Source organism: Balaenoptera borealis, assembly GCF_965194805.1.
Source record: "Balaenoptera borealis genome assembly, chromosome: 1".
Classification (NCBI taxonomy): Eukaryota; Metazoa; Chordata; class Mammalia; order Artiodactyla; family Balaenopteridae; genus Balaenoptera; species Balaenoptera borealis.
Genome location: NC_138860.1, coordinates 138,786,114 through 138,810,419, shown reverse-complemented (window position 1 = coordinate 138,810,419; position 24,306 = coordinate 138,786,114). Strand labels below are relative to the sequence as shown.

The following is a 24,306-nucleotide window of genomic DNA, read 5'->3' as shown; positions in this document are numbered from 1 at the left end:
TAAAAAAAGTATATTAAATAAATCAAATCCAGTATTATCCTAACAATATAAAGCATGAAAACATTTGTAATTAAAATGAGCTTAAAGAAACAGTGTTTGGAGACACCACTCAATACAATCCATAATTCTTTCATTTAGTTGCATGAGACTTTGGCAAGTGTTTAACAGGCAAAGAGGTAAGAAATGAAATGGTAAACCTCTATCCTTTAAAACTCTTACAACTTCATCTACTAATTTAAATTAAATGAAAAGTTGTTAATCATTACTTTTGCTTTCAAATATTAAATGCAGAAAAATAATTTAAATTTTATAATTAAACTTTAAGGGAAGAACATCCTTGCTGGATGGGGTTCCTTTATTTACTCACGTGTTTTTCATCATTGCCTTTTGAAGAATTCCTTTGCCCTCTTGACTATTTGAGGAAAGGTCACACCTCCAGCTTTGTTCATCAGCAGGAACTGGTATCTGTGTCCTGAGTCCACACTGTCTCTGTAAAGACCCCCTTGGCATTGCAAGACCTCATCCAGACCCTTATTAGATCTAAATGGCAAAGTTATTATATGGATATCCACTGTTTTGTTTTACATTGTCTTCCCTTGGCTTCTTATTTTAGATGGGGTGACTGGTTTGAAAGAGCTGGCTTTTCTGAGAGATCTTGCTGAACAGAACTCAGGGAAGTATGGTGTGCTGGACCGGACAGCCTTGCCTGTGATTAAGGGCAGCATGATGGTGCTGAACCAGCTGAGTAACCTGGAGACCACAGTTGGCAGGTTCTATACCAACCTTCCCAACCGGATGATTGATGAAGCTGTCTTTAGCCTCCCCTTCTCTGATGAGATGGGAGATGGTGAGTTTGGAGAAAACTTCCTACTAAAGGAAGGGGGAAAGAAATGGGCATGAGTCAAACAGTAACTTTTAAATGTTGTTCAGTACTTACCATGTGAGCATTAGGGAGTGTGGGCAGGCAAGGAAGTGGGCATCACTTTCTCTGGTCAGAGGATTGTGTAGCCTCCTGCCATTGGTCCAGTTAGCACTGTATTCTAGAGCAGAAATCCCCAGCCCTATTTTTTCCTCATTGCCCTAGCCTCAATCAACATGGTGGGTATATCTACTAGGGAAGCTTTGTGAGGATTCCCCAATATCTAAAGGTTAGGGAATTTGGAACTAAAGAGTAACTTTGCATAGCAGATGGTAAATAAAAGTCAGAAGTGCTTGGAATTCGGCCTCAAAGACAAGGCAACACAATGTCGTCAAATAGATACAGGCTTGACATGGAGAGGATTTCAAATCCCACTCTACCACTTACGCTGTTGTCCTTGGTAATGTATTTAATCTTGTTAATTCACATCTGGTTATCTGTTCAAAACGTAATGACATCTTTCATGTAATACGTCTTTGAGTTATTAGGTTTATAAGATTATATTACTGCCCAGCATACCTCTCAATAACGATGACTGCTGTTTATTTATTTATTTATTTATTATTTTACTTTTGTTATTATTACTATTATTGTTACCACTATCCTGATGTCACAAGTTACCCATAATACGATGTTGGGTAAAGTGTTTAATCTTCACGTGATTAAACTTTTGGTCTTTAAAGTAGAAAAAATAGGGGCTTCCCTGGTGGCGCAGTGGTTGAGAATCTGCCTGCTAATGCAGGGGACACGGGTTCGAGCCCTGGTCTGGGAAGATCCCACATGCCGCGGAGCGACTAGGCCCGTGAGCCACAATTACTGAGCCTGCGCGTCTAGAGCCTGTGCTCCGCAACAGGAGAGGCCGCGATAGTGAGAGGCCCGCGCACCGCGATGAAGAGTGGCCCCCGCTCACCGCAACTAGAGAGAGCCCTCGCACAGAAACGAAGACCCAACACAGCCATAAGTAAATAAATAAAATAAAAATAAAGTAGAAAAAATAATATTTCCATCAAAGTAGTTGTGAAAATGAAATGCACTAGTATATGTAAAGCATCTAGAACAATGCCAGGCCAACAGTGTGTGCTCACTAAAAATACAGCATTTTTCTTTTCCTCCTCATATTCTTGCTTATCTTTTTCCCCCACATCCTTCCCTCTCTTCTTTCTTGATAGAGAAGGTTGAAGAGGCAGCTAATTACTAGACAGACAGCATCACCATATGAGATCTTGTTTTTATGTTCCATTAACTAGGAATTTTCACAAATAGATATTCAGAGAAAACTCATATATAAAAAGTAATAAGCCTTATAGAGACTGTGTTTTCTAGAAACTAGGTAGACATGGTCTTTCTATAAGGAAGAAATATGGTAGCTACTGCTAACCTCAATTTTTTTATCCTTCCTATTTCTGGCAGGACCAACAGATGTGTATAGAAAAGAAACTCCCACCTTTAGATAAAGTTATTTCCTTTTGTAGGGAAATGTCAAGTCTTAAATGCGAGTGACCTTAATGCCTTAACCAACATGACTGAGTGCCAGTCAAGCATTGTGTCAGACAGTGATGGGCAAGGCACATATCTCACCCTCAACAAGCATTTTAATCTGATAAGAGAAAAACAGATCAATGAATCATGATAATTCTGTGTGAAAGGAACTGAGACAGATGTAGAAAGTGAGTCCTGTACAAGCACAGAGGATTATGCCGTCAAATTCTCTTACCATTAGTGGGATCAGGCAGAGTAGGACCTTTTCTGAAAATTACTCTACCATCCAGAGAGCTACCATGAATGCTTTAAATTAAATTATGTGCAAAGCTGATGCTTTCCAAAGTGTAGTCCTTAGGGCCTGTTTTATGACTCCTACACAGTGAGTTTCAGTGCTTGGTTTACAGGTCTGCTGCATTCCCCTACTTGAGTGTGTCATTTTCATCTTTGTATCTTCAGTCCCTAGAATTACTGGGTGACACCTCCTCTAGCTCCATGACAAGGGGACCCTGAGTCTAGGGAAACTCATGTTTACGTGGCTCTAATTCAAAATCTCCACAGATTCAAATATCAGTTACTGGACATATTTCTTTTAAAATGCAAGTCTGTGTGCTTTAAATTAAAGTAGGGAGGGCATATGGGTATTTCATTAAGTGTAGGAAGAGCTTAGCATACTTTATTTGCCACAATGGGATAAAGAGTCTTCTGTCCAAATTGCTAATTGAAAAGTAAGACTGCATTTCTTTTATCAGGCTTGCTCTCAGTATGTCCAGAGGAGAATAGAATTTTGAAGTGAGCATCTGGTCTCCAAGTATTTCTGTTGTACTTTACTACTCTATGAAAATGGCTTCAATCTTAGACCAAAGCCCAGGGGAATGTGGTGTGCAGACTGTGACCTCTGTCTCCCTGCTGACCCTCACAGCGCTGCTCCCATCACTTGTAACCCCTTTGTCCAGGGGTACCTGAGTAAAAGCCTCCTCCAAATTGCATTTTTAAAACCTTCTTAGATACCTGTTATTTTTAAAATGTTTTAAAACCAATAGATAGCATTCTAAATGTTGACTACTTAAAGAATGCTTTTGAAATTATAATAGACACCCATTGCATAACTTTTCTTTTTTCTTGTCTTATTGAGATATAATTGACATACAACATAGCATTAGTTTTAGGTGTACAACATAATGATTTGATACATGTATATATTGCAGAATAATTACCCCAGTAAGCTTAGTTAATACCAGCCACCTCACATAGTAATAATTTGCTTCTTGTGTTGAGAAGTTTTAAGATCTACTCTCAGCAACTTTCAAATATGCAATACTGTATTGTTAACTATAGTCCCCGTGCTGTACATCCCCGAACTTATTTATCTTGTAACAGGGCATAACTTTTCACAAGGTTTTTCAGTGTTGCATCCACTTCTTCCTACCAAGTGATGCATTTAATTGGCCTTTGCAATCACAACAACTCAGTAATACTTGGAGTGGACATCAGACATGATTCTCTCTGTAGAAGACTTCAGAGATCCAAATTCCTTTCCTGGGTGTTGACAGAAGAAAGGCTTCCTGATGTGCTGCAAAAGCATGAACGTGTCATCAAGCGCAGGAAAATACAAGAGCAAGATGGAGAGAAACGATCCATCTTTTTGTTCTAAGTTTCATTTAGAGCCATAGGGTTATAGAATTGCTGGGATGCTAGAGATCACTTTGTCTCAGCTCCCCATGTGGTGCATAAAGTGATGCATTCAGAGAGGTGGAACAACTCACCCAGCCCAGCAGTAGAGCTGGAAGGACAGCCCAGCTGGCCTGGGGCTTGAGGCCACGCACTGACCGCTCTTCATGCCCTCTCCTTCTGTACGTCTTCCTCCCCTTGGCTTTTCCCTTTCCCTAATTATCCTACTGTTTTTCTATGGCCTGTGAGCTAAGAATGGTTTTTATATATTTAAAGCTTTGTTGGAAAAGAAACAAAAAAGTATATGCAACAGAGAATATATGGCTCACAATGCTTAAAATACCTACTATCTGACCCTTTACATAAAATTTACAAACTCCTGGCCCAAGTGACTAGAAATACATTCCTTTAGAACCTTAGTGTCTCCTTCTAAGTGGTCAGATAATAAGATTCTGTACCTTTCTAGGTTTTTTTTTTTCTTGTCATCTTCCTGTTATTTGATAGGGTTCATTAATAAAATATAGTACCTTATAAGCTTTCCTTTATCTGTAATCTCTTTCATTTAACGACCCCTAGAAATTAGTAAGGCCGTTACTACTGTGTCCTTTAAACAGACATGAAGACCAAGGCTCAAAGTTATGTCCAGTGTCACATGTATGATACATAAGGGGCACAGCTGGGCTAGAACCCAGAATTTTAGATTCTTTGTCCAGTGGTCTTTCAGATTCAACTGAATCATCCTCACTTCAGGAAGTAGAACGATGTGTATTAAGTGTTGCTGATATTTTGCACTGATCTGGAATAGCATATCCTTTTAGGTGAAAAAAGAGTGGAAAATATACAAATTCCCTCCATTTAAGTTAACTAAGATATCTGAACCCCCAAAAGGGGGTCTGTTTTCCTCACACTCTAACTCCCTTATGCTGTCTGCAAAGGCAGTGCTTGGTTACTGGATCACACGGAAAACTTTTCTTCAGAGCAAATTGAGACGGCTGATAATAGCCTTCACAATTCCCTCGAGTACAGCGCCAGCCTTTGTTCAGTGCCTTTTCTGCCGTCCTTTGACTATTTTTTGTTTTTAACCCACAGGTTTGATAATGACTGTGAGTAAACCCTGTTATTTTGGAAACCTCCTTCTGGGAATTGTAGGAGTGGATGTGAACTTGGCTTACATCCTTGAAGATGTGACATATTACCAAGATTCTTTGGCTTCCTATACTTTTCTCATAGATGACAAAGGTAATCTGCTAAAATTTAATCATAGGAAAGAATGATTTCTTTAGCATCTTGGAGGAAATCATCTAGACATTCTGATACTAACAAAGTAGGAAAATGATAGTATTGGTAGAAAAACTGTGTGACTAGGACTACTCATATTTCATAGAACACCTCAACGATGGCAGAATGAATCTAAAAGTTTTGCATTTGTTTCTGTGTTGTGTTGAGAGATAGGTAACAGTTATTTTGTAACATCAGGAAATTAGATTTGAGGATTGAATGACACATAGATTGTGATCCTTCGGATCCTTTTTTGGTCTATATTGTTTTCTTTACATTTACTGGAATCAAAGTTTATGTGATAGATTAGAATATTTTATGAAACGAAAACCAAATGACCAGTACCTCAAAAATACTCTTGATGAGGCAGATGTCTGATAATTTAAGGTGTCTTGCTACACTTCCAGAGTTTTATGCAAGAACACATAAAATAAGTTCAGTTTTTTATTGAACTGGTGAGTTACAGACAGAAATTGAGAGTCGGGCAGCCATCCCAGAATATCCCGTATTTCAAACTTGTGATGGGCGCTTTCATCAGAATCAGTACTTCCTACAACATGTTTCCCATAGCATGTGTTTTTGTTTTCTTATTTCAGGGTATACCCTTATGCACCCATCTCTTACCAGGCCATATTTACTATCGGAACCCCCCCTTCATACTGATATCATCCATTATGAAAATATCCCCAAATTTGAGTTGGTTCGGCAAAATATCCTAAGGTAAGGAAAAGATGAGGGTCGTAGTATTTTGTTTTTCTCTGAGAATAGGATCCATTGAGGTCAAATACGAGTGTTTATAATAGGATATAAAACAAGTGTAGAAATTATTTTAATGGTATCAAAAGTGCAATTTTTAATATAAGAGTCGTAGCCAAAATTTTGTTTACTTTGTAAAATAGGTAAGATCTCTCAGAACTGTTATTTGGGGGAAATGTCTTGTAAATCAAATTCTTATGTTCACATTGACTTTAGTTGTAAAATCAGATCTATCTTATCTCATTTTTTAAAATGCTCCAGTTATATCAAGTGGAAAAATTTTGGCAAAATACAAGGGTTAAGTTGAGGACCAGCTCCAGAGCATGCCAAAAAATAGCTTGGCAAAGTAGCGTCCATTCCAAGTTGACAGCACAATCATATACAACGTTTTCTCTTGAAATAAGGAACAGATTGGATTTTTTCCCACCGTGATACATTATTTTGGCAGATGGTAACCTATAGAGAAATGGGTCTTTGTGCTCATTGGTTGTAAATTAATGACTGAGTGATTTGAGACAAGTTGGTCTCTGGAAAGAATTACAACTGGGGGGCAGGGTAGAGAGTAAGGAATGTTTTTTGGTGCAGAGCTGACAGAATGCTTTTACAAAATTGAAAATCTCACATTATCTCTTTCAAAAGTGATGAGCTTCATTGCTTTTCAAAATCAGGAGGTGGTCATTGATTCACAGCATCTTCCCTGCCTTTAATTAAGTGCTTCATTTTATCTTTTGCCTGAAGTATTGCATTCTGTTTGCCAACGCAGCCTCCCTCTGGGCAGCCAGATTATCGCAGTCCCTGTGAACTCAACCCTGTCCTGGCACATAAACAAGCTGAGAGAAACTGGAAAGGAGGCCTACAACGTGAGCTATGCCTGGAAGATGGTGAGTGAGAGGAAACCTCCTTTGCCTGAGGAGCTGCGGGGTGCTGCGTTCTTCCTCATACGGGAATCGTAGGGAACATCGGTCTGATAAGGGTTACTCATCAGTTTTAAAGTGATTGGAAAAAGAAGAGATTCCACAGAAATTTTATCTATTTTTTTTCCTTTTTTGTTTATAAAACCAGTCATTGTTCATGATGAATAAATCAAGCCATATAAAAAATAAAAAAATGACCTCTGCCCTTTCCCCTCCTGACTCTTACCTCCCGTCTCCCAGAGGTAACCACTTTGATCATTTTCCAGAAAATTATGATTCACACACAGGCATGTATCTCTGTGTGTGTATGTGCGTGTGCACACAACTTTAATGGCTCTTTAGTATCACATTTAGTATCACATAGACGGATCAAATTTCTTTTAACAGTCCCCTGTTAATACACATTTAGATTGTGTCCAGTTTTGTTTTTATCGTTTTCAACTCATATTACGGAAGTTGGGAGTTGAAAAGGAGATATGAAACCATAAGTGTCCTCTGTTGATGCCAAGGAAAAGAAAGGTTTAGATTAGAATGTGGATTATTCCCACGTGTCACAAGCAGATTGACAGTGTAGCCGTACCTGTGGCACGCACTTCAGCTTTCTTTCGCTAGCCTTGTTCAGATACTAGGCCTTGAAGAATCATAGAGAAATAGAATCTGACACACACTGTCCATCTTACTTATGTTTTTGTCCTTTAGTTCCTCTTCCAAGCATAGCATAACAATGCTATTATGGGGCCCTAAATACTGTAATTGACTAAAAGAAGAGTGGACTTTGATTTTTTTTTTATCATCAAATATTAATCATTAAACTTAAAATGCAGTCATACTTGAGATTCCCTTGGAGGACCATATCTGGTGTTTTACCTGTTGTTGACTCCAAATGGATCTGTTTATTCATCCATTTAAAAACTGCTTATTGAACGTTGACTGTGAACTAAGAAGAATAAAGAAGAATGATATTGCCTCTGCCCTCATAGAGCATCCAGCTTAGTGGTAGATGCAGAGAATTCAACAACTCTGTACAGTGTCTGCGTAGGAATGACAGGAATTAGGAGTAGCCAACACACCTTCAGACATGACTCTCCTCTGACCTTTCTGTTTGGTTTTCAAAGCATCATGTGGCAAGGGTGATTTCTAAAATGGAAATGAAATTAAACAAAATAATAAAACCATTTGAGAAACTTACGTTTACAAGCCTAATTCTACTGATATTTTACGGATAATGCAGATTTGAAAAAGGTCAAAGTCTATTTTGAAACTCCCTGAGTCAGCTCATTTTCAGGAATTTTTTTGAGAATGATTGCACCATCTGCCCTTATTTTCACAATTATACAATTTTTAAATAAAGTCTAATTGCTTAATTTTTCACATCAGAAAGAGTGAGCCAGACGCCAGAATTCTGAATTGAAAAATACTTTTATATTTGAAATTGGAGATTGCTTATCTTACAGTATATCCTGATTGAAAGCAATTACAGTTACATCCTGGGAAAATATCTATATTAATGTTTATTGGCATTAAAAGAGAAAGAAGGAAATGGAGGCATTTTAAGGCCTTCTTTGTACGGTAAATAAACCTAGTGTTAACATTTTGGAAAGAAGTATTATCTTCTTAAGATGGTCTTTCTTCAGTAATACTGGTAAATTCTGGCTACTCAGCCAAACAGATATAATCATGTAGTCACTTGAGGTAGAAGTGTTAGTTTTCTCAGAGTTCTGAAATTGTTAAGAACATCACTATTAAGAGAAAAATTAAAGAGGTAATAAATAATGAAATTGAAGTTAAAAAGGCTTGCCTGCTTCCCCAGGAGTAAGAATAAGTATTTTTAAGCTTTTTTTAGTTACACTGGAGGGAGGGGTGAATAGGTACTCTTTTTTGTCCTCAGGAATAAAATGGATTCTTCTACTAAATATAATTTAAATAGATTTCGTTTATGTTGATAATAATAGGTTAAACTGCTTAGCATCTGTAGATATAGCAGATACTGGTGGTTTTTTTCACTGAATTAATTTAAATGTAAAATGAGAGATTACGTTAGCAGTATTAAGTGATTACTACTCTGTCACTGTGTAACCCCAGTCCATCTTTGAGCATATGACGAGGCTCCATGCTGTGACAGAAGGAACTATTGACTATCAGAAGGTATTGCAATATTCCTGTGTTACACGGTCATGGTTCACTTCAAAACATGAATCCCATGGACAGTCAGTGATAAAAAACCACTCCCCAGTCATGGAGAGCTCTTCTAGATATGTTATACGTAGTTCCTTATTGCAAAGACTGTTTTTTCAGCTAAGAACACAATAGGAAGAAGACCTGTATTGAAATCTGTTTTCCTTTCCAGCTAAAAACTATTTATAGAGTGTTGCTTTTAGATGCTTAGGGTAATTTTTATTTTTTTTTCTCTTACAGAATTGACCCAATTATAAAATTATATTCTGGTCATTCTGGTAAAGTTTTTGCCTTTTGGTTCCTTAGAACATGCAACACAGGAAACAAACTCAAAGGATGACTGCGTGAGATGGGAAGAGGGGAAATAGTAAATGCCACTTCAGAACACTCTGTCACTCTCTAATTTGTTGGGTGGAGGAAGAGGATTAAATTTGCTAATCTAATTGAATATCCTTAGCAGCGGTACTTGAAAGCAATTCCAGGAAGATGCAAATTTCCCCTGTGTTTAAAAAGATTCTGCAACCATCCTCATAACTCCTACATTACACTGAACTCTAACCTGCCTAGTTAAAAAATTTCTCCTTGATCGTTAAGTAAATCCTTTGAGCTGCTTTGGTTCTGACCATCTTTAGTTCTGACTTAGCTGGTTATCACTCTTTTCATTTATTTACAAACCATCTTTTAAATAGATTCTGTTCATCTCTTAATATAATGGACTTAGAGAAGTTTGGCTTTCTTGTATTTTTAAGTCAAGGAGCTGGAACTAAGTAGTTTGACTTGGCTTTTGACTCATTAGTGGTCATTTTTCCCACCAAATTTTATTCAAGCATCCATTATTAGGAGCAAAGTGAATTTGAAAGTACTCCTGTCTCTACATAGGAGTTTAAGTGAGGCCAAGCTACAACACACTTGCCTTTCCTGGTCTGAAAGGACAAGTCAGTCCAGCCTTGCAAGGGAGCTATAGGATTTGCACTTTTCACGAGTCTGAGATCCTAGTCACCTCCAAGCAAGAGAAAAGAAAGCGTTCGTTGGGAATAGAATGAGTAAACCAGATTCTGTATGGGCTGTGTTATATGGATTCACAATTGGCATTTAAAGTAGTCAATTCTCGGAACAGTCATTTCAAAACCAACTGTATATTTTAAAATGCATTTCAAACCCAAACAGAAATAAGTTTTGTATTCTTATGCCATGTCCCAGCTTGTATCCATTAACTTAAATGAGCAAAAGAGGACTAGGGGTAGGTACTGTTTCAAAGGGACTATTTTCTGATCCCTTCATTAGCTCCATAATTTTCTGTTACATTCATTAATTTCCCTCGATCAGAAAGGAAAATAAAAATTAGAAAATGTAATCTTTTGCTAGAGCCATTTTCTACTACCCCATCTTCATGTCTTTCCTTCACTCATCAAATATTTGTCTACGTGGAGTAGAAGACAGAGAGAGCAGAAAATAATGTAGGCAAAGTCGCTATCCCCAGGAACTTTCATTTTTCTGTATTAGAACTTCTTTCTTGATTTTTCCAGGTGCAAGACACTTCCTTCATTCTCTGTATTGTGGTGATACAACCGGAAATACCTGTCAAACAACTGAAGAACCTCAACACTGTCCCCAGCAGCAAGCTGCTGTACCATCGGCTGGACCTCCTGGGCCAGCCTAGCGCTTGTCTCCACTTCAAACAGCTGGCCACTCTAGGTAAAGCCCTGGTGCTTCTCAGCTTCCTTTGTGGTCTTCCTCATAGCAGCTCACCATGAGTATCAGTTTGAATTAAGATGTTGAATACCTGCAGTGCCAGTGTGGGGAGGCAAATGTAAAAACAATTTGAGGGCTTGCCTGGTATCAGGTTCTCCATCAGACACTGAGATGAAGATTTGTGCGTTGGTGATTTGTTAAGGATGAACTCTCCGAAGAAACTAGGGAGGAAGTGAAGGAAACAGGATAAGGCAGGAGGAGAAAGCAAGCAAGAGTTTGATTTTAAGTGACATTCCAGCCTCAGCCTAATCCTGTGAGGGGCTTTGGAGTGTAAATTACATCGCAGAGTTTGCCCAGACTCAAGAAAGGGAGCTGGACTTTTGTATTCCTTAGTCACTTGCAGCATTCTGCTAGTGCTGGACAAAGAGGTTTTAGCAGCCCAAACAATGTCCATCAAAGAGAGTGACAGGTATGGCCCACTAGAGGCAAGCACACAGATATAGGGATGCAAGGCAGGAGGTGGAGAAATGGTAAAGGGTCTAAGGGTAGCATACCTATATATCTATATAGCGTATCTGTATCTATCACAGGTCCCTGCTTGAAAAGAGCTCAGGAGATAAGCAAATAATTCAAAGGAAGCAAAAGGGAATTTACATGTGTTCTGTGCCCGGTACTTTACATTCATCATCTGAGTTGAACCATTACAGTTGAGGATGTTTGAGTTTATTGAAATACATAACTTTCCCACGGTAACACAGAAAGTAGCAAGGCTGAGATGTGGTTCATGCTTCGTCCATGCCTGATTTGCCCCTTTTACTGCATGCTGCCATGTGCAAGGCACATGCTAGGCACCCATGGTGTATGTTGTCAGTACATCACAGTGCAGTCACAGTACTTTAAAACAGGTATTCTCTTTTTCACTGTTGAAAATACTTAGGGTTCAAAAAGTGAATAAGAATCATTAGACAACTGGAAAACTTAATAGAGGGGCCACAGGTGGGAAGAGGATCAAAGATAGAAGTCGCCAGTCTCTAGGTTCCAAATGAGAGCAGTTGTGTTTGGGTTTCTCTTTTGAATTCCATCCTATAGAGTTTCTGCCTGGATATGAGATCAAGAAAGTAGGCAGCCTAAGTAGTCTCATCTATGACACACTCCAGTGGTGTTGACAACTTGGAGAGGGCCAGGGATGGCAACTTGGATTTTACATTGTTTGTTTGTTGTAATTTAGGTTTGTGAGGAGGGGGGTTGCCTTCTGTTTCCATACAAAAGAGTATGTATGTCCTTTCATTCATATTTTTAAGAAATGCTTACAGAGGACTTACCTGGTAGTGCAGTGGTTAAGAATCCACCTGCCAACGCAGGGGGCACGGGTTCGAGCCCTGGTCTGGGAAGATCCCACATGCCGCGGAGCAACTAAGCCCGTGAGCCACAACTACTGAGCCCGCGTGCCACGACTACTGAAGCCCGCGAGCCTAGAGCCTGTGCTCCACAACAAGAGAAGCCACCGCAATGAGAAGCCCACGCACTGCAACGAAGAGTAGCCCCTGCTCACCGCAACTAGAGAAAGCCCACATGTAGCAACGAAGACACAATGCAACCAAAAAAAAAAAAGAGTTGTCTTTAAAGAAAAAAAAAAGAAATGCTTACAGGAAAGCTAAGATATGCATGATTCCCTTAGCCACTGTGGGAACAAGCTAAACACTACTACACTACTGCTGGTGCAAGTGAGGTCACTATTTTTATTTTTTTATTCTTTTTAAAAAAATGTTATTGAACTATAGTTGATTTACAAGGTCATTCTTTTTAAATTTGAGACAGTGAAGTACAGCAGTTTTTCTTGATGAGAAAAAAGCTCAAGCCTAGATTTTTTATTTCCTTTGGATAATCGCTCATAGCTACACTGTCATGGTCGGCACTAGCCGCATGTGGCTTTTGAGCACTTAAAATGTGACTAGACCAAGTTGAGATTTACTGTAAGTATAAAATACATGCTTAATTTTTTGTATTGATTACATGTTAAAGTGATAATGTTTTGGATATATTGGCGTCTATAAAATATACTAGTAAAATTAATTTAACCTCTTTGGTTTTGCTTTTCTTCATGTGGCTACTGGAAAATTTTATGTTACAGTTGAGGATTGCATTGTATTTCAATTGGACAGTGCTGCCTCACAGAGATGCCCAGAAAACGTAGAGCTTTATCAGCTCCCATACTTTACATAGGACTAGTGGGCTGATCCTGGGGCACACAGACAGACCTTATGCCAGTGTCTGACTTTAAATGGGTGCTCTTTCCACTGTACCACCCAACTTCACTTTGGCCATAGAACTCCCCCAGAACAATGTGTGGAGAAGTTTAGTAACAGTTGGTAATGAAAATGAAGCAGGATAATTGAAATATTTTTAAAAAGAAATGGAAAATAAAGGAAACAGTGGCAAATAAGTGGTTTCCATCTACTTTCATTGATGATGGGGATTTTGAGGTAAGGTATTAAATGTACGTCAGAGCTCCCTTCAAGCGGGCTGAAGGAGGGGACATTGTCTTTCTTGGTACACAAAGAGGCAAAGAGGAATTTTAAAAGAGTATATCATCCAGTGCAATTAAGTACACAAGTATGTATATAAGTACTATGTATCTTATGTAAATTAGAGCTATGTGTCTAGCTCCTGGCCATAAAGCTTTGGGTCCTGTATATTGGTTTTTTCTCTCCTTCAATCCATGTCACTACAGGAAAGGCCCACTCCCCAAGGTGTCTCTCCTTCCCTTCCTCTGGCCCAACTCTTTTGTCCCTGAGACATTTCTTATGTTATTGTGTTGTTCCAGTATTGTTGTTTTCCTCTTTTTTCTTTATCCTTGTCTCTCCAATTGGGTCCTAAGCTCTTTGAGTTCCAGGACAGTCCTCTCTCTCTGGCACATCCTTGCACGGAGGACGCCATGAGCATATACACATGAATTCACTGCTAGGCAACCTAATTTTTTTAAGCCTCTGGCTTTCTACTCCTTGATATGCATATAATAATAACTCCCAAGCTATGCCATGATGATATGAAAGTTAAAGGAGACATAGCATTACTGGAAGCATTGTCTTCTGGTAAAGGAAGACTAGGTAATTCTGACCCATCCTGCTGGGTTCAACCAAAAATCCTGGATGGAACCTTTTTTAAATCTTTAGAAAAGTATCAGAGAACTAACCTAATCGGTAGTGGACCTAAGTCTAGGAGAATATAAGAACCCGGAGAAGGAAGCCAACCCCTAAAGCTGCTTTTACAGTGCACATATTTATCAATACAGAAGAAACAGCTGTGAAATTGTGCTTTAGGTAGCTCCTTAGGGCTAGGGAGAGAGGCAAAAATGAAATCCAAGGTTCTCAAAAGGTGAAGACTGAAAAGGAAACTCCTCCCTTCCACACACACATACATGCTTTTAGCAGAGGTCCCAAAGGACTACATCTTTAGGGTAAGGGTGAATTGGAACTAAATCAGCCTTTGACATGGGATTCCTGTCATCTGAGTTGTCTAAGGAACCTCAAGCGTTCACTCATCGTGGACTTGTTGAATACCAAAGTCTCCCAGTATAGCACTTAGGCCAGTATCCTGTCTCCTTATTGGGAACTGTTTCCATCTTACCATCCTGCCTCACCTTGGTGTGCAGCACAAGATGCAATATCCTTTCTAGAGGAAGATATTCCCATCCTGTTAAGCCTCAGCATTTCCTACAAATTTGTTAAGTACAGTGTCCAGTCAGCGATAACCAGGCCACAAGGAAACAAAACACTGTGAGTGAGAACTAACAAAGGAATAGAAAAGGACCCACAGATTTAAATGAGATACGACATGTGATAGTGCTTTCTAACGCTTTTAAAAATATACGATTGAAGAGTAAAATTTCAGAGACAAAGATGTAGTGTTTTTGTTTCAAAATGTAATTCATTGCAAGGATTTCTGTCGTAAATAGGGAGCTGGGCTTTTCCTCTTAGATAAGACCAACAATTAAATATGTGTATATTAACTACTCCGTTTCCATAGATTTTGTTTATGCCATGTTTGGCTGTCCCCATCTGTGAGAAGAATTTTTTTAGTTGATTTTTGCGTCGACTCCGCTATTCCATTTTTCCTTCTTCCTCGATAATCATACTAATAGGAACAATAAGAGTTAACACTTCCAGAAGCACTTGAGTTGTGCAAGCTCTGTTCTAAATACTTTACATTTAGTAAATCGTTTGCTTTGCGTATATTAACTAATATAATGCCATAACTCTGTAAGGTCGGCGCTGCTATTTCCCCCACTTTGCAGACGATAAAAACATCACAGGTATTACAACTTGCCCAGCATCACACAGCCCGGAAATGGTGGAGCCCAGGCTCAACCCAGTCTGACTCCATGTCATATGCTGCCTCCTTGACCCTAATAAGTGTAGGATATTATACGTAGACCTGAGCTATGTTGACTATTTGTCATTCTCAGCCCTTGGATCTCTTCAGGTTCACTCAGGACTGTAAGCTCCCTGCAGGGAGAGGATCTGACTTTTTTCCTTCCCCGCTCCTTCCAGCGTGGAGTTCTCTGCTTTCCTTAGAGAGGACTTTAAGCCACCACAGCTGACCGATGGGCAGAGACTTCGCCATGCTTTTGTTTGGGCCTGAGATGCAGGCTGCGTGTTCTCGGGCCTGAGATGCAGCCTCCGTGTTCTCAAGCCTGCTTTGTTTGCTTCTCTCTCAGAAAGTCCAACCGTCATGCTGTCTGCTGGCAGCTTTTCCTCCCCCTATGAGCACCTCAGCCAGCCAGAGACAAAGCGCATGGTGGAACACTACACAGCCTATCTCAGCGACAACACCCGCCTCATTGCTAACCCGGGGCTCAAAGTGAGTGCTGTCCCGGGGCTGCATTTCTGCTGCACCCCTCCACAGGCCTGGGAGGGGGTTCTGGTAGGGAACCTTTGAAGTGGGAAGCGGAGCTCTGGATCTGTGCCTCTCAGCTGGAGAGCCAGAAAGGCAGAGTGTGTGGCCCAGGGGAGGCTGGCCGGCGAGGACCCTTCTGATGGATTAAGAAGCCCTGTGGGCCAGATGAAGAATCTCTTTCAGGCCTTAGATGCACTAGGGGCTTTCTAGGTAGGGGGGTGTGAGTTAGAGACCAGTGAAACTTTCCCAGCCCCATTTTTCCCAGGGGAATGAAGTAAAGTGCCCCTACTGTCTGTTGAGATAAATATGATGCAGTTTAAGAAGCAGAGATTTAGGGGGTGTGTGTACACGTGTTTGTATGTGTGTCTGGGTGTGTATTTAATGCTGCATTATAGGCTCTTTCCTCTTAAACACAGAAAGCCTAGCTAGGATGAACAATTAAGTAAATCACACGTCCACTGGCTATATTTCAGGAAGCTTTTGTTTCACCAAGTTTGGCTGTATCCATCTGCTGTGGAAAGATTTTTAAGAAGTAATTGGGCTTGGCTTCTCTGCAAGAGAGCTTTGGGAAGCTCTGCCAGCAGGCCTCTCTCTTTTCATGTGAGTCTTAAAGGATCCCTGCTATGTCTTCCTTTGTTTCCCAGTTCTCTGTCAGAAATGAAGTAATGGCTACCAGCCACGTCACAGATGAATGGATGACACAAATGGAAATGAGTAGCCTGAACACTTACATTGTCCGCCGTTACATAGCAACGCCCAATGGCGTCCTCAGAATTTATCCTGGTTCCCTCATGGACAAAGCATTTGATCCCACTAGGAGACAATGGTGAGTTTTAGGGGCTTCCATTATCAAAGGTTTCCCCCCCCCCAGTCCCGAAGAGACATGATAAGACAATAAAGCAACTTCAGGCAGTCATATTTAAAGAAGGTACTTTTCATGACAGTGAAAATATGTGTTTGAATCATTTTCTAAATGTAGTATTAACAAAAGCTTTGTGGGCTTCCTCTGTCTACAATGCTTTTATCTCTTCATTGAAATTTTGAGACTGAAATACTTTATACTTGGCCATTTCAATTCCTAGTGGTTTGATTCCCATCTTGTATGCACTGTGTCCCCAGTGGGTATACTTAATGTCACTGCGTGTGATTATGGCATCAAATGACAGCTCATATGTGACCTATGAAAAATGAACACATGTAAACTGAAAAACACTTTTTTACTTCTGGGATTTATTTTTACTCTGATTTTCAAAAGCAAAAGCTAGTCAGGTGGTATAGCAGGAGGGCAACCTGGGCATGAAAACAGGATTTCTAGTCTTGTGCTGCTTAGTAACTGAGTCACTCATGAGTGGCCGCTATTTTTACTGCCTGTTCCCCACCTTTACCAATCCAGGGGACATTTTTACGTGCCCAGTTGTATTTGTTTCTACTTGATTTGTTAATTTTTGTTTTACCCTCTAAAACATCTCTACTATAGACCTTATTAAAAGCTCACATATATACTGAGTTCAGCATCTTTTTTAAAGAGAATTTCATATTTTTCTTGACCCCTTGTTGCTGATGCTACAGTCAGACATAAAAAGTAGGAATCCTTTTGAACTTGAATGTAACATAAGCACAATTTATAATATTTTTTTAGTGTTACGAGCTTACTTTTCTTCAAAATGTGCAAAGTTGTTGTTCATACCCTCGAGTAACGACTTTCTTTGGTCTCCATTAGGTATCTCCACGCAGTAGCTAATCCAGGTTTGATTTCTTTGACCGGACCTTACTTAGACGTTGGAGGAGCTGGCTATGTAGTGACCATCAGTCATACAATTCATTCATCCAGGTAATATTTCAATTAATTTTTACTCATTTCTTAAACACATTAAGGATACTTTGAAAATCTGAATAGAATAGTAGACACCAAGAATTAGTGGCGAAAGTATGACCTTTGTTGTGGGGCAAGCTGGGGTTTGGATATCTTCTCTAGCTGTGCCATCTTGGATACCCTGACCTTCCTCCTGATGTCTGTAAAATGGGGATAATACTTAACCTCACACGATTATCGTGTGATTGAGTCAGTCAAAAGCACTTAGCCCTGTTAGTGGCCGTGAGGGTGCTTATGAAAAAGAAAAAGAAAGATGTTAGATTCAGTAAAGCTTTTCCTAGAAATGCCAGTTGTAAACCAATCAAAGAAATAGCACCAAGAGCCTGACAATTATTATTATCAGAGAGTGTTTTCCCAAGAACAGAGTAGTTTTAGTGAAGAAAAAAATGTATCAAGACTTGAGATTGTTTCCTTTTGTATTTGGGTCTCTTTAGAATTATATAGGAGTTCGTTGTTGTTGTTGTTATGGTTTTGTTGCTGTTTTTACTTTGTCCTTACTCTCTCTTGAGGAATGAAAAGGCATTTTGAAAATTGATTTTCCAAGCATGCTATAAAATGTCAGTATTACTGTAAATATATTTAGGGTGCTTTACATTTCAGGCTTTTGAGGTTTCAGTATTTAAGCTACAAATGTTAGTGAAATGTTGGGTAGAGAGGCAAGTTGAACACATTGTTTTAATCCCTTCATTATACAAATCGCTATTTTTCCCTAGCAACCAATAAAGACCATATTTTGACTGGTATCTGTAATGATGCCTTAAAATTTATGGGAGACAGATTTTCTTGCTTAACTTAGGCTTTTCACGGTGCTCATTATATATCAAATGGCTGACATTCAGTAGAATTCTTCTAACTCTAGTACGTTGGAATCAAGAATTGGGAAGCAGTGCTGTGTGGAATTTCAATATCATGACCTGTGTCTTCATGGCAGGCAGGGCCCTGCTGCCAGCCAAATATTGATTTCTTTTCAGGACATGGTATCTGTTTGGCTCCATCACATATAAACAAGTAAACATTCTTTTAGAACAGATCTTTTCAATGTTTTCATTAACAGGCCGTCTGTAAGGCATACACCTACTATTGTCTGAATAGCAAAACTTGTCATTTCTCCCATATATTCTAATCAATTGAGAAAAAGTAAACAAACGTGGTTTCTTTGAGGGGACAGCAGTCACCTTGGTCTTTGATGACAAGGACATGGGCCGAAATTGGGCTCTTAAAGATGTTGCTGGGGGAGCAGGGAGAGAATGCCTACCTACCTGTGTGTGTCTTACTTAGGCTTTGACATTCCACCCGGCTTCTCCCATCTGCCACTCATTATCAAGAGCCATTAGCTTTTCCTTCTACACAGTATTCTTTTTGTTGGGTGGGGGGAGGAGGTCACAGAGAGGTGCAGATTTTTATGCTCGTATATATGTTTTTATTAGAATTTGGATGGGTGGAAGAATTTTCATTTCGTTTATTTATAAATATTTATGGTGTCAGCCCAAATGACACATGATGGAAATATTATGGGCTTTCAACTTAGAAAAAACCTGGGTTCAATTCCCTTATTTGGTTACTGTTTATAGTGTATTTAGCCCACACAAGTTTAGCTATTTGAGTTTAACAAGAGTTAAATGGCCATTTAAATCCTGTCCCTCAGTCACTCAATGAGAGTATATTTCAGGAATAAGTATCTGCTGTTGCCTTGATCAATATGCAGTCCCATGGACTTGATCATTTGAACATTTTCCTTAGCTGAGCATGTTTTTATTATTTAAAGCCATCTATTTCATTCACCATAGTTTAGAATGCAAGTCAACTACCGCTTCTGGGTTTCAACCAAAGCGACTATAGCTTTAATGGGTATATTCATAGGTGGGCTCTGCTGAGGTACTTTTCCCAAATGATTACCAGTGATTTTGGTCTCATGTGCCAACTTGAGAACCTGCCCTCCTCCTAAGATGTGATTCCACTCTGAAAAAGCGGATTTGTCATTTACTGTCTGTATGACTATTAACAAGTTCCTTTCTGCCTTGGTTTCCTCACCTGTGAAAGAGGGATATTAGGGCCTATCTCAAATGATTATTTAAAGATTACTGTAAATAATATACATGAGGCTCCTAGAACAGTGTGTGGCCCATGGTCAGGGCTCAATAAATGTTAAATACTTTTATTATTATTATGTTCCATGACTCTCTGAGCCTCATATGGAAAACAGAGGTAACGATGCCCAAATTGAACTAACATAATGAAAATTAGAGATAATGCATGTAAAATGCTTAGCACTATACTTGCCAATGTCAAATCCCCAATAAATGGTAGTTATTTCTATTATCATGCTATTCATGCTTTAAATTTCTTGCATTTTAATGGTTCAGAAGAGGGAACTTAAGCTAACGTTCAGCTTGTTGTGAAGCACTCTAATTCTCCCTTGGTTTTCAGAAGCGGTTGGGCTGAGAGCTTGAGGACAGGTTTTTTCAGTGCTCACTTATCAGTTAAACAGTTTCTTTCAGCAGCATTATTAGTGGCCTGAGAATCTAGGTATGCATTCTTTGGAGGATGATAATGTGGTAGTGATGATGAAGTACAGTCAATGATTAAGGGACTGGTTAGACAAATCTTTGGCAGTGAAAATCTCACCAAAGCGCTGCAAACAGCATGGACCACTGTGCTGAGAAATGTAGGCTTAGTTTGATTTTTCTATGGTATTCTTTATGGGTTGCTATGGTAACCATGTACATTGTTTAAATGCAGGTGAAAATATGAATGCTAGACTTCCATGGGCAATATATAATATATGCTTTTACTTCAGCACGTTTACCATCAACAGGGGCAGATGGCAGTCATACAGGGGAATTTTAGAAACAAAATCAACTTGTCCCACAAAACCTGATTTCACTGAGGCAGCTATAGTATTGTAGAAAGAACCAGATTTAGTCTCTAAACCATAAATAAAAGGTGATCAATCTTCTTTAAGTCTTTTAACCATTCTAAACCTAATTTTTCATTTATAAAATAGGAACTGTAATTCCTTTCTGATGTCTTCACAGGAAATTAAGTAGATGGTTTAAAATTGCTTGGAAACTCTTGAGTACCATGCAGATTTAAGGAGGCAGAAACCCTGTTGGTTAGGAATATATGCTTTGGAGTTGAAGGCACTGAGTTTAAATCCCTGCTTCTACTAGTTATTCACTGTGTGACTTTAGCCAAATACTTAATCTCCCCAAGCTTCAGTTTTATGGAAGTAATGCCTCATAAGGTTTCTGTGAGAAATCACTGACGTGATGTATTCAGATGCCTACCAGAATGCCTATAAATTGTGAACATTCAGTAAATGGAAGCCATTACTATTATCATAATGATGGCTATTGTTTAGACTCATCACTCTTTCCTGAACGAGCAAGAGAAGTTTAGACTTCTTCTGACTAATACTTCAGCAAAATATTCTTTTCTACAATGGACAAATCCCGTAAGGTAACTGAGTCTTGGATTTCTTCCATGGTGGAATTTAAGTTACTTAAGTAATAATAGGGGCTCTTATTGAGGCAATAGCCTCTCAGAGACAATCCCACAACATGGTCTTCCCCCATCCCATGCCAAAAACAGCTTTGACAGCAAAGCTCTGATAGAAATTTCATTATGGGTCATGGTCCCTTTTTCTTGTTGTTTTTTGGGGTTTTTTTCCTGGTTTTGGGGTTTTTGTTTTTTTTTTTTTTTGATGGGGGTGGTGAGTTGCAAAGCTAATTTCACTCCCAAGTTTTGATTTTCCCAAAGAGGACTTTACTTTGGGAAGTTTCTTCTGAGCTATTATTAACCCCATTTTCAGATAAGAAAACTGAGGCTTAGATAGGGTAAGTAGCATCCCAGGAGCCACATAGATAGAAATCAACAAGGCCAAGTTTTGACCCCAGATCTGATTGATTCCAGAGCTAAAAGGCTAGCAAGCATCATGTTGTACTGCCCCACTTTCTCTTCCTTGGTGCTTCTATTTTTGAGAGTAGCATTTTAGAATGGAGACAGAACTGGCCTATGAACCAGGAGAGTCTCATTCTAGAATGTGAGCTGGGTTTTGAGTACAGCCAACTTTAGTGTTATAGAAAGAAAACAAAACGTTGTTTTCACTAAGTTTTGCATGACCTAAAACTAATTAACCTTTGAGAACTCTATAAAATGAGATGTATAGATTAATAACTATAGATTTATCATGATCTATAAAATGAAGGAAATAGCTAAGGACATCACTCAGGCTCCTTGTCTAAAAGTTTCCTTGTTAGAGACTGGTGGTTGCCAAGGGGGAGGGGTTTGAGGGAGGGATGGAGTGGGAGGTTGGGGTCAGCAGATGTAAGCTTTTATATATAGGATGGATAAACAACAGGGTCTTACTGTATAGCACAGAGAACTATATTCAGTATCCTATGATAAACCATAATGGAACAGAATATTAAGGAAAGTATGTATAAATATGTATAACTGAATCACTTTGCTGTACAGCAGAAATTAACAACACTGTAAATCAACTATACCTCAATTAAAAAAATTGAAGGAAAAATAAAGGTTCCTTGTTGGAAGGAACCTAACAGCCACACATTAAACCTCCCAGCTGATTGATGCCTATCCCCCCACCACCCCCATATTCTTGACAGAGAATAATCCCACCATTGTCTGAACATCTGTAGTTAGGACTAGCCATATGCCACAGCTGCCCATGTTTTGGGCTAGTCTTATTTGGGAAGTCTTACCTTTAATCTTAAATTTTTCTCTTGTCAAATCTCCATGTTATGCTAAGTTAGTCATTTAGTTAATTGTTTCTCCAAGGGTGGAAAGTGCGGAGAACAGGAGGCATGTGTTTCTGATACCATATGATGTCCTTATGAGTGAACATAGCTTTTGCCTTTAAATAAGACACACCTCTTATTCTCACTGATCATTTTCACATGAAGTACACAGCTGTCTTCCGGGCATACTGTGGCTGTGATGGGCATTGACTTCACGCTTCGATACTTCTACAAGGTTCTGATGGACTTATTACCAGTTTGTAACCAAGATGGTGGCAACAAAATAAGGTGAGCCCTTCAGGGACCCCATATCCTGTCTAGCTGCAAAATACAAAGGAAAAGATGTCAGGTATCTCCAGTTGAATGCCGAGCACATTGTCATAGTCAGCGTCAGAAATTGAGTCCATTGCCTGGGCGTTCTATTAAGGAGGTTTTTGTTCTTTTGTTTTTCTAAGATGCATGCTGTTTATGACTTAGATGGACAGATTTGGCTTCTAACAAGAAGAGTAATTGTGGCACAGAATTCTCCAAAAGCTCTTGTTTCTCTAGGAGTCAGTAATTAGAGGTTTCCCATATCTTGGGTGCTAGAAAGACCAGAGGGTACTCTTGGGTAGTACTTTTGATGTGAACTTAGTTATTAAACCAAAGTCTTTGTGAGATTTTCAGATGCTTAGACTGTTCCTTTGTACATTTCCCCAGAAAGAGGCTCATGGAACCAAAAGTCTTTGCCACCTGAATTTCAAAAGAGCACGTCTGATCAAAGCAAGGGCATTCCCTTGATTTAATACAGGCCACTTTTTAAAATAGCTTTCTTATTTCCAACTCATGGTCCATGCTTCATATCACTGCTAAATTTCACATTGGCCCTTAATGGGGGAATGCAGGATTCACAGCAAACTGTTATGACGAATGGAAAGTAAAATAGAGCAGAATATAGTCTTGATTAAAGCGGTTCTAGCTTCACTTATTTAGTGTTTCCATCAAATATATTTTTGCATGTCCTCTGAACGTTGTATTTTAGGTATGTTTGTCATTGAAAGAGGAAATTGTATGGTTTACCTAATATTTGTGCCTGTAAGTACCCAAGACTGCTTCTTTCGGAATCTCCCTCCCCAGAAAAAAGAAAAAAATGTCCCACTTTATACATTCTTGCAAAAGATCTTTGAGCCCATCTTGCTTAGTCTGGGTGGTCACATTCTGTACGAAGTATGTAGGTGACCTCAGAGTCAGGTATAACTCTCGCCTTAAACTGTATGCTAGGTAGTCCAGCGCCTCGAGAATTAATGTGTCTGTCACCTGACTGCCAGCCTTCCTTCATTTCGTCCATGAATATTTATTGAGAACCTGATAAATGCAATTTGTGTCAGGGCTAGCAAGATAGATGCTCTCCAGAAGCATAGAAGAGCAGCTTCTGTGAATGAGGGATGTCATTGTCTTGGCACAGGTGCTTCATAATGGAGGACAGGGGTTATCTGGTGGCGCATCCAACCCTCATTGACCCCAAAGGACATGCACCCGTGGAACAGCAGCACATCACCCACAAGGTATCTGTCGCGAAGCTAGAGCCCAGTTCTCCAACAGGCTGTGGCTCGCTAACCACATGGCTTCTGTCTTGTGTTCTGCTCGGCCTTGGTAGGAGCCCCTGGTAGCAAATGACATCCTGAACCACCCCAACTTTGTAAAGAAGAACCTGTGCAACAGCTTCAGTGACAGAACGGTCCAGAGGTTTTATAAATTCAACACGAGCCTCGTGGTAAGTTGATTCCTCAACGCTCTCTTCTCCCATCCGGCTGTGGAATTGCAATGGAGTCATGGTTTATGTCTGAATGTTAGCTATTACCGGCTGTTTCATTGCCTGGGAATTAGAGTGATAGGACATGACAGACCTTAGTC

At 39.5% G+C, this 24,306-nt stretch overlaps 1 protein-coding gene across 4 annotated transcripts in view; it reads left to right on the top strand.

The window, feature by feature from the left end:
- CACHD1 (cache domain containing 1) overlaps positions 1 to 24,306 on the top strand; it is a 228,849-nt gene that overhangs the window by 164,949 nt on the left and 39,594 nt on the right. For all 4 annotated transcript variants that reach the window (XR_014234715.1, XM_082356506.1, XM_082356505.1 and 1 more), the window contains 11 exons: positions 614 to 847; positions 5,159 to 5,308; positions 5,944 to 6,067; positions 6,867 to 6,984; positions 10,719 to 10,887; positions 15,602 to 15,744; positions 16,425 to 16,606; positions 17,501 to 17,611; positions 22,579 to 22,701; positions 23,858 to 23,957; positions 24,050 to 24,166. Coding sequence is in view for 3 of the 4 variants with exons in the window: in XM_082356506.1 (XP_082212632.1) it covers positions 614 to 847; positions 5,159 to 5,308; positions 5,944 to 6,067; positions 6,867 to 6,984; positions 10,719 to 10,887; positions 15,602 to 15,744; positions 16,425 to 16,606; positions 17,501 to 17,611; positions 22,579 to 22,701; positions 23,858 to 23,957; positions 24,050 to 24,166 (1,571 nt within the window). In the remaining variant the exon portion in view is untranslated. The remainder of the gene's footprint in view (positions 1 to 613; positions 848 to 5,158; positions 5,309 to 5,943; positions 6,068 to 6,866; positions 6,985 to 10,718; positions 10,888 to 15,601; positions 15,745 to 16,424; positions 16,607 to 17,500; positions 17,612 to 22,578; positions 22,702 to 23,857; positions 23,958 to 24,049; positions 24,167 to 24,306) is intronic.